Genomic DNA, 11,046 nt, shown 5'->3' with positions numbered 1-11,046 from the left:
CAGCTACGGAAGCTGCAAAACAAGCAATATGGTTAAAGGAGATGATGGTCGGGATCATGAACAAAGAAGACAAGAAGGTCGTGTTGAAGATTGACAACAAGTCAGCGATAGCCCTCACCAAGAACCCGATGTTTCACGGTAGAAACAAAAACATACTCTCGAAGTACCATTTCATTCGAGAATGTGTGGAGTTCGACTTTATCGAAGTGAAGCACGTACCTGGAGTGGAGCAGAAGGCAGACATACTCACTAAGCCATTGGCAAGGATCAAGTTCTAAGCAATGCGCAAGTTCATCGGAGTTCAGAAGATCAACATACCTTAGATTCAAGTTGGAATTAAGGGGGGGGGGAATGTTGGATAATTCCAATTAACTTGAGGAGCAAGTTAACTCATTAAAGTGAAGTTTGATGGGTTAAGGAAAAAGGAAAACATATCGAGCTTAGGAATGTTTCCATATTATTATTAGGAAAAAATGTAGCTTCGCCCTTAGGAAAAGATGCAGCTTCTTCCTATATAAAGAGTTCTCATGGAGAGATGTTTCATCAAGAGAAACACATTGAAAGGTTTAGTTTTGAGAGAGTTTCTAAATCTAATAAGAAGAAAAGTTTTTATAATCTTTGTGTGTTGTGCGATATGAATGTGATCCTTAGTTTGAAGGGGAGAATGTGATATAACAAACTAAGTCCCACATTGGAGAATTAGACAAAGAGAGTCTAATATATAAAGAGTTGTCCAACTCTGATAGTAGGAGGCCTTTTGGGAAGAAAACCAAAAGTAAATCCATGTGGCCAGTCTCTAAGGCACAAAGTGGACAATATCGTACTAATCAGATAATATAGAGTTAGACATGAATTTAATAAATCTCAACAGTTACATCGTCTTTACAATGCCATCACTTTATTTTATTGATATGAATTCGAGTATAGTCAAACTGAACAACCGCATATACGAAGACATCCTCTTCATGCACACCAATGGACTACCATGTGGTGTGCTTTTCGCCTCCCCACTTAGACACTCATGTGGGGTTTACATTTTAATGCAACTTACTAAAGATGTAAGAAAATTCTCAAATTTAATTGTGTTTGTTCGTGATCATATGTAGTTAGGTGACATAATTGTTGCGTGACTGGAGATGGTTTAATCAATCGCAGAAATGATCTAATATAAAGTAGCGATAGGTTTATGACTATATGATTATTAAATTTTGTTATAAGGAGTTACATTTGCCTGTAACATACCAGAAATATTAAAATGATTCAAATATAATTATGCAGAATCAATCACAGAAATTTATGCTTGTTCATGATCATATGTAGTTGGATAACATGAGCTGTAGCATTTGGGTGAAAGAGAAATGCGGTTTATTTTAGTTTATGTTAGTTTATTTTCACAAAAATATCACTCAAAAGAAAAAAATGACTAAAAAATATTTTATTAAAAGATAAATATATACATTTATACTTTAAGATTAACTAATTTAAATTTAAAATTTAGTGTTAAGGGGCAAGATTTTGAGGGTGGAGTATCAAATGTTAAAAATTAAAAATTAAAAATTAAAAAAATTCAAAATAAAAAAAAAACTATTTTGGTCATTTTATTTTTGAGGACTATTTTGGTGACAAAAATTTAAAATAACTATTTAAGAGAATTGTTTATAATAAAATAATATGAGTTAATTATAGTATTTTCTTTTTTAACAATGAAATCCTGCTCCTAGGTAGACTCATAATCTTCCTCCTCAACCCATTTACCAGACAATGTTATTTTAGTTCTCTTTCCTTTCTGGTAATCGAATTCGAGATCTTCCTAACTTTTCTCTTCCAAATAGTTAGGTGATATGTTGATTGAACTGTTGAAACTGAGTGCTAACGATTGTATTGTTTTGAATTTTGACCTAAGATATATTTCAGATTATTCAACCATTTCCGAAAAATGATGTTCAAATAAATATAAATTGTTTGTTTTTTATGTGATCAAAAAAAAAATATATATAAATTGTTTAGATATAGTGTATAATATTATATTTGATCATGCATGTAAGCATGTGTGTTTGGAATGGATAGGTATTATAATGAATGATAAAGAGAACAAAAGAGGAAAAAGGTGACTGTTAGCCCCAAATTCACGTTGCCCCCTCGTGGCCTTAAGGATTCCAAATCAATTTTGTGTCCTTATGGTACGATCTGTGGGCTGATAGTAACATCCTTGATGTGATCACTAGCCGGCCTTTTTTTCCATCGTCTCCATTATGTCTTCCTTGAGATTTTCTCTTTCACATATAAAATTCTATAATTAAAAATCTACAATAAAACAACTATAAATTTGAATCACAAATGTTCAAGTTCAAATTGATATATAGCCAACTGTTTTTTTTGTTGCATGCGGTTTTCAGCAACTAGAGAACAAGACTACAAACTTTAATTAGATGGTACAATAGAAAAAAAAATCTTACAAAACTGATTATTAGGACTTTAGAGAAGTAAAGATGATAATGGAATAGGCTTACCAAATTGAAAAAAAAACAATAGTGGATATTAATGGCTATGGTTTAGTGTAATTACGTAAGGTCTAGACTGATTAGGTGGAGGAGAAAACGAGAAGCTCTTTAAATGTTAGCTAGCTTCATTTTCAATTTCGAAAACAAAATTAACGATCAAATTATGTAGAAGACTTATCAATCATAGAGTCGGAGCGACAATATAAAGCTGATATATTAATTCTAGGAGGAATTAAGCCTAGTTTTAAAATTAATTAAATCATAACTACTATATCCACGTAATAACTTATTTGGGCTTCTAACAAAGTTATGTGGGCTGCTCTAGTATTATTATTTTTCGACAAAATAAGAATATATTTATATCATAGGTATTTTACAAGATACAAACACAATTTTATACAATCATTGATCCAATTATAGGAAATTGAAAATAATTTCGATGAAAGAGTGGAGACTAATAAGCTTTCCTAAGAAAGGCTTATAAGCTAACAGATATAATAACCAGACTTAAAATTGAAAACCATAGTGGAGATTGGAAAGTAACCATGCTTTCCTAAGAAAGGCTTATAAGCTAACAGATAAAATATTTATGTTCCTCTTTCACATACTTTCATTGGCTATCATCTTTTAGATGAAACTTCAAAATGCACTTAGCATTACTTTTACAAATACTGTTGATTTAAAACTTCTTGTTGATGTATCTGGACCTTGTCTTCTCACTAAAACCAATATATGTGAATGTACCCATTATGTTAAAATTCCCCCATGCTCATGATCAGATAAGCCGATCATCCAGTGATTCCTTATTGTCGTTACGGACTTAATTAATCATCTAATTTAATTCCTCTATCTAAATTTATATGGGCTTCTTTATTAAATTTAAGTCCATTGGACTATATTTTCTTTCTTTGTACATCAGTAGAGCTATTGGTTAATTTTACTGCAATTGTGCTTCTACATAGTTATCGGCCCACGTTATAGCAAAACAAAATTGTATAAACCTAAGACTTTGTTCTTTAATGCAGTCTTGTGTGGATGTTTTAAATACTTTACGATTTACGAAGGCACATAGTTTTCATATTTACAATTTATACCTATACGATAATCAAGGGTTGAAATGTAGTTTTTTACTATGTTACATGGAAACGGAAGCGGGTACGCGGAAGCGCAAGCGTATGGAAGCGCAGAAACGAGATTTTTTGAAAAATTAGGAAGCAGGTACGTATTGGAAGTGTATATCCATATGTATATATATATATGTGTATATATATATATATATTAAAATATAAGCTTTTTTTAAAAAAAAAAATTAGGACTAAAAATTATATGTTTTAAATTTAAATAAATTATTTATTCATTTGTAATAATTTTGTAATGATTTCATATTAAAACTGTGAAAATAGACATAAATTAAGTTTAAAAGAAATTATTATATTAATTATTGTTAATGCTTCATAAATAATTGACACAATATATTTGAATATATGATATATGTTTAATAAAAACCTCAATACATAAAGATAATTTATAGTATTAATTTTCATATTTATATATTTATATCCTCTCTATTCATTACTATTAAAATTTTGATTTTACAGAAATTAATAACTACGATTATATTTTTATTAATATTCAACCTTGTATTTTTTTTTTTAAAAACGGAAGCGTGATTCCAAAACGGAATCATAAGCTTCCAACGTGTTTTTAAAAAGAATATTTTGGAAGCGCTTTGGAAGCGAGATTCCGTAAGCTTCCACAAGGTTCCGATTCCGATTCCGGTTCCGAAGCGGGAAGCGAACGTCCGATCAAGCTTCCCTGCAACGTAGGTTTCTTATAACAATCTTTTATTTTATTTTGTGATATTTGGTCATAACTTTACCAAAGGAATCAAATAAGAAAACTTCTTCAGCAAAGTTCTATGGTGGATTCTGAAACAAAGATATCATTATACGAAATGTTTAATTATATTCTGACCATTTCCTCTTTATGCACTTCTTGAGCAACTTTAAGTCATTACTCCACACTTGTCTCCTTGTAACATTAGCTAAGTCTCTTATACATCACACATTCTCCTTGACTCTGCACTTTCGACAAGCTTTTCTATTGTTCTTGGTGGGCTTTCTGCTATGTTTAACTTGGAAAAAGCTTTCTTCTTATCCCTTTGTAACATTAATTAACTCTCTTATGAATCGCACCTTCTCCTCAACTCTGCACTCTCGACAAGCTTTTCTATTGTTTTCGGTGGGTTTTCTGCTACGTTTTATTTGGAAAAAAGCTTTCTTCTTATCAACACATTAACAGGTGTTCAAAAAAAAAATGTAAGGCATTAACAATTTAACATAATTAATTTCTTGCAACGTATTTGATCATTTTTCAATCTGAGATCACTTCTAATGTGACACATTCATGACATGGTAAACTTCTACAACGCTTATTCAAACTATCATAATTATTTATTTCCAATATATATAAGAATTAATAATAATGATGTGGTAAATTGTGATTGGCTTGTTTCTTGCTTACTTGTCGAAATCTAAAACCCAAATCTAATGACATGATAAAAGCATACAGATTCATTACTAAAAGGGACCAAGTAATCTGACACCTGTCGTACTTCACAGATTTGATTAATAATAATAAAATCTGAGACTATATATAAATATTCCTTCCTACGTGTAGTCTTTTCTTCTTCAACCAATCTCTTTGTTCTTTTTCATCTCATGTGTTTAACTTAGGTTTTGCCTTCTTCTTATATCAATCCCTCTCTAAATATCATCTAAATATCATTAAAGCTTTCTCAATCTATTCTTTGATTACGTCTTCCTCAATCTATCGATCTTCCTCCTACTACGATCTCTCCGACGGTCTCGTGGGTTTCTTCTCCTCCTCTTGTAGTTTTCCTCTGTTTAAAACTGTAGGGTTTTGCTTTAATTAATAATCTCAGTTCTGTTTTGTGAAACCAAACATGGGTTTTGTCTTGTTCCTATAAAATTTTGAAGTTTTTTTTTTCTTTATCGAGAGTGTCTCCAAAGCCGAAACAGAGGTTTTGGTGGATTGTGATCTAATCATTCTGGTACCCTGTTTTCTTATTTAATGGTCTTGCGTTAATCATATCATGTTTTTGTTACTGTGATCAAATCATGTCTGTTTCGCTTTTGGTGTTTAGTTCTCTAGGTCTAATGTTGAAACACACACACACACACACACTTGCAAGTTGTTTGATTGTAATGCCAATTCGAAACTGATGATTTAACAAGGCATGGTTTCTCGTTTAGGTTAATGTCCGAATGGCCTAACTGGCACCAATTAGCCAACCGCAATACGAATCTGTTTAAACGTTATTTAAATGATTTCTTGATACTAATAACAAGTTGAAACAATGGTTGCTTGATTGTGTGTTTTTATTTTTTCTAGTTGAGGGAATGTCTCTGATCACTTCTTGTTGATAGGCTAGACTTGATGGAGGGGAATTCTAACTGGAAGCCTAACCAACCAGGCGGAGACTCGCTTGCGAGTAACAATGCCAATGATTGGAGATCACAGCTTCCGCCTGATATGAGGAAGAAGGTTATTTTAGCAATGTAAGCTTTAACCTCTCTACCAGATTAATATAAATACCAATTATATAAATGCTTAGAGAATCCATTATTACTGATTCTTGTTGACAAGAAAGAACGGTTTTGAATAGGGTCATGTCTTTGCTGTGACCTTGTAAGCTTGCACATGATAACACTTCCTACATTACACCAATAAACATTGCAACAGTTAAAGCATAAGAGTTGTGCATAAAAAGATCATTATAATTTTCATTATTGAAGTGACAAAACCTAACTTTAACCTTTCTCGCTTTCAATCTGTCTAGAATATCATGGCATCATCACTCTGTCTAGACTATCAGTTTTGTAACAAATCTTATATATATAAATAATATACTTGATGCGTCAATGATAATTGTTCTCATGTATGTGTAGAGTGGAAAAGGTGAAGATATATTGTCCTACACGCCACCCAAATGACATTAAAAATACTGCCTTCTCATTTGAGGGAAAGATCTATGCAGCGGCTACAGATAAGGTACTCAAATACAATTTGTTTTTTTTTTAATCTATTTATTACGTTCAGAATCTAAATCTTAAAATAGGATAATAAACCTCAGCCTTGTGAATATAATTTGCTGATCTGTCTCCTATGTCTTAGGATGATTACATGCGGACAATTAAGGGAAACATAATGAATTTCGACAGAAAATTCAGAATGCAGTCTGGTTCATCAGTCAATGGAACTAATACTCCAGCTCCAGGTAATATGATAAGTTATCATTGTTTTGGTATCTAGCAGATCATGTTGTAACATAACTCACATCCTGTGTCTAGAACTGTTTCAAATCATTATGTTTTTTTCACAATCCTTTTTTAGCTTATTAAGTTTTGTTTTGATGTTTTTAATCTATACAGCAGCTCAAGCTCTGAATCAAGTGCAATCAGTTCCCACCTCGTTGCCATATACACAGACTCCAACAAGCCAACAGTGGTTACCTCAAAACAACAACAACATCCAGAGAAATCTCAACATTTTTGAGTCTTCTGGTTTGCCTAATCAGGTCTCTTCTGCGGCTCAGAACCTAAACATTCAAATGGGTGAAGGAGTTCATTCGAATCTTCTTCCCGGTTCTCAAAGACAGGTTCATGGAAGGGAACAGCATCTTCCTCAGCAGCCACAGAGTTCCAACTACTTCCAGAATCAAATGGATCAACAGCTCTTGAAAGAGGAAGTACAACCTTCATACATGCAGCAACAGCATCACCAGCCAACTCTGTTAAAACAACCTATTCAGCAGTCCGTTCCTCAACCTTCCGCTCTTTCTAGTCTACCACCATCAGGCCAACAAAACTCTCAGTTCTTGTCAAGACAAAATCAGTTTCCGACCCAGCGGGTCCATTCTAGTCACCATCAACAGCAGATGCATGTGCCATCTCAGGAACAGAAACGACAAGAACGAGAGCAACTCACTAGCCACCTGATGAATGGTCAAGACACGCAGCAGAATCATCTAACATCTCAACAAAACAATGGAGAGCAACAAAGAGCTTTTAGAGTATCTTCATCCCAGCAGAACAATATTGCTAGCTTTCAAGAAAGGCCACAACAGAATAACAACATCCAAAACCTGCACCAGCAACAACGCCTTTATTCTCACAGTAATAATGCTTCAGCCTTGCCCTCACAACAGCAGCAATATAATGTGCATGTATCAAGTTCTTTGGGGGCTCAAGGCCAAGAGGTGGGACAATCTCAACAAATGATACACCAAAAATACCAACCACAACATACTATGCACCAAACTCAAAACAGAATCTCACAGCAACCTTTAGATGATACACAAAGGTTTCAAGCATCAGGTTCTTTGCTCCAGACCCAACAGAATCAGCCATATCAATTACAGAGAACCTCTCCAGCAAACACATCTAGTATGTTTCCTTTCTTACCAACTTGGATGATAAATGTTTTCTTATAGTAATCACTTTGTTGTTTTTGCATATAATGATTACACCAATACTTCTTTTTTTTTTGTAGCATCTCAAGATTCTACAGGCCAGACGGTAAATGAGAGTGGTGGTGGTGACTGGCAGGAGGAGACCTATCAGAAGGTATCTACACATATTAACATCACAAACATGAAACTATAACTTATCCATTGTTTATTAATAGTTTAAAAACTTCTCATCATTTTTCTTGCAGATAAAAGCCCTCAAGGAGAAGTATATACTTGTAGTTAGTGCACTGTTCCAAAAATTATCTAATAAATTGCGAGAGGTACTTCATTCATAAACCTCTTATTATTCCGTTTCAATCCTAAATAACCTAATGAAACCATTTTGTTTGCCAGATTGATGCTCATCCTCAACAAAAAATCCAACATGGCCATATGGAAAAGCTAAGGGCGACCAAAGCAACGTTGAAACTAGTTCTTGTGTTCTTAAATGTCCCCAGGAATGCTATTACAGAGAGTCACAGAGAAAAGTTTAGTATCTATGAGGAACAGTTATTGAGGTTCGTTAAGCATAACCAGACCGTGACTAGGAGGCCAATGCAGCAGCAACAACAAGTGCATCTCCCTCCTCCTCAGACACATCAAACACCATTACAATCCCAAAGTGGTCATCAAGTCTTCCATGTGCCGCAGTCGTCTACAGTATCTAACCTTACCACCTCACATACAGCAATGCCTCATTCGTCGCAGACAAGGCCTACGATGGAACCAAAAGAGGAGACCAACATTATGACGTTACCTGCAAGTAATCCTCAGCCTAGTATGTTTCAGCAGAAGCAGTTTCATCATCTCCCTATGCAACAAAGGCAGCAGCAACAACCACAAACGAACCATCAGCAGCTTCATATGCCTAAAATTGAGATGAATGATGTGAGGATGAGTCAAAGGGTCAACCACAAAGCTGGTTTGCGTCAGCGCCACCTTGCAAAGCCACTATCTTCTCCTCAGTTGGTGGACCAGCAGATTCTTCCCCCAACATTCAACAAAAATGGAACCTCATCACAGTCTGGTGGCTCTCCCTTTGTTGCACCTTCCTTTGCTCCATCTCCAAATCTTGGTGATCCTGAAAACCCTATATCCGTTGAGTCACCTTCCTCACATGATTACCAACTCCAACCAGCAGCTCAGGAGCAACCTCAGGAGCCACACGCAGAACGGCCTATTGATCGTCTGATAAAAGCTGTGAGTGTAGAAGTCATATACAAGTTTTAATATCTCCCATCTTATCCATTTTACTAATCCTAATGTTAATGTGTATCTGTGTGGATTTGCTAGTTTCAATCATCATCACCGGAGTCCTTGGCACAGTCGATTAGTGAGATGAGCTCTGTCATCAGTTTGACAGATAGGCTTGCTGGTTCTGTCCAGTCCATCGGAGGATCTAGAGCTCGTGTACCTCAGGATTTGAGTGAGAGGACAAGGTTGCGTTTGCAACGAGGAGAAACCAATCCTACTAATAAGAGATTCAAGCGGTCAATCACCACTCAGTCTATAGATATCACATCAGAAACTGAAAGCTACAAACAGTTCAGTAGCTTGGAGTCTGAAGTTGACTCCACTGCATCATCTGGCTCAAAAGCTAACAAGATTGAGGTAATAAATATCTGGATCCTGTAAACTCCTTTACAAAAGAAAATGAAATATCGAAAATAAAGCCATTTATTGTTCTTGCAGCCTGGCTTGGCCCTCTTGCAAGAGATCATGGAAGTAAATGGGAGACTTGTAGAGACAATGGTAAGCATATGCAGTGAAGATGTTGGTCCAAGTGAAGTTACTACAGGAACAATAGTCATGTGTTCTTATGCCCCTGTGGCTCTCTGTGACACATTCCAAGCTCTTTACAAGTCAGGACATGTAGTAAGTCTCTCTAAACTTCTTCTTTCACTAGTTTTTTCTCAACTGTTTATGTTTTTTTTTTTTTTAATGTTTGATGCAGTCACAGATTCAGCCGTTACGCTTACTAGTTCCTGACAACTACCCACATTCACCAATTCTTATTGAAAACATCCCCTTTGACTCTAGGTACATGAAACTTTAGTATAAATTTGATCACAAGTTGGAACTAAACATTTTATTATTATGTGTTTTAGTGTAAACAAACATGAGGATTTGTCCGCGAGAACAAGATCAAGGTTTGGTTTGTCTATGAAGGAGTTTTCAGAACCGATGTCTTTAACTGCAATAGCTCAAGCTTGGGATGCTTGTGCGAGAGCGACGATGGCCGAGTACGCTGAGAGGCATGGTGAAGGCACTTTCAGCTCCAAGTATGGTCATTGGGAACCTGTTTTGAGAGCTTCATGAGCACTCTCTCACCAAAAGGTATGGGATTATGCACAGAGATGAAAACTTTAGGTTATCTTATTTGACTTGCAGTAGAAGAAACATCAATATGTATGCTTTTTGTAAGTGCATAAATATCGTTATAGACAAAATGTATAGACTATTTATGGAGGTGTTTACCCAGTGTGGATGATTCCATACTCCATGCAACATTCTTCTAATATATTTATAAAGTTGACAAAAAAAAACTAGAGAATTAACTTGAGGTTATTCAACTATCTACTTCCAATTCTATGTGCGTATTCATACTTGAGAATATAAACAACTGTATTTTGATTCAGATATAAGCAACAGTTTTTACAAAATTAATTTTAGATTTTTCTTTCCATTGAAAAGATAAAAGACTTTGTTGCATAGTCTAACCGAGTAAAAGATCATAAGCCAATTTTGTAGAACGTTCATGATTAGCAGCATGCACAAGATTAAAGGTTCCGTCTTTTACTGAACAACATATGATTTTAAGAACTACATGGCCATGTTAAGACATGTTTCAACTTTTTTATCATAAATATTTAACAAGATGATCTGAAACCAGCTATTAGGCCTGGGCACAGATCGGATATCCGGAAAATAAATAGATATTTGCGGATAGTTACAAATACTTACGGATATCTCATATGTTTTGATTAATACAAAATAATCTTAAAATTTTGA

General features: G+C 34.6%; 1 protein-coding gene across 5 annotated transcripts; it reads left to right on the top strand.

The window, feature by feature from the left end:
- The first annotated feature begins 5,193 nt into the window (after positions 1-5,193).
- Positions 5,194-10,595, top strand: LOC106307009 (probable mediator of RNA polymerase II transcription subunit 15c). 5 transcript variants are annotated; one of them, XM_013743831.1, is made up of 12 exons: positions 5,194-5,370; positions 5,951-6,082; positions 6,473-6,575; positions 6,699-6,801; positions 6,956-7,969; positions 8,076-8,149; positions 8,241-8,315; positions 8,389-9,234; positions 9,328-9,645; positions 9,727-9,909; positions 9,989-10,074; positions 10,143-10,594. In XM_013743831.1, exons 2-12 carry the CDS (start codon positions 5,961-5,963, stop codon positions 10,351-10,353), a joined length of 3,135 nt encoding a protein of 1,044 aa, XP_013599285.1. In that variant the 5' UTR covers positions 5,194-5,370; positions 5,951-5,960; the 3' UTR covers positions 10,354-10,594. The 5 variants fall into 5 exon arrangements, with proteins under 5 accessions (XP_013599285.1, XP_013599290.1, XP_013599287.1 ...); XM_013743836.1 differs by having other exon boundaries at positions 5,209-5,370; positions 6,959-7,969; positions 10,143-10,595; XM_013743833.1 differs by having other exon boundaries at positions 5,209-5,370; positions 5,956-6,082.
- Positions 10,596-11,046: the final 451 nt, after the last annotated feature.

Source organism: Brassica oleracea, chromosome C7 (genome assembly GCF_000695525.1).
Source record: "Brassica oleracea var. oleracea cultivar TO1000 chromosome C7, BOL, whole genome shotgun sequence".
Lineage (NCBI taxonomy): Eukaryota > Viridiplantae > Streptophyta > Magnoliopsida > Brassicales > Brassicaceae > Brassica > Brassica oleracea.
The sequence above is the reverse complement of the archived record's forward strand: the minus strand, read 5'-3'. Positions and strand labels throughout refer to the sequence as shown.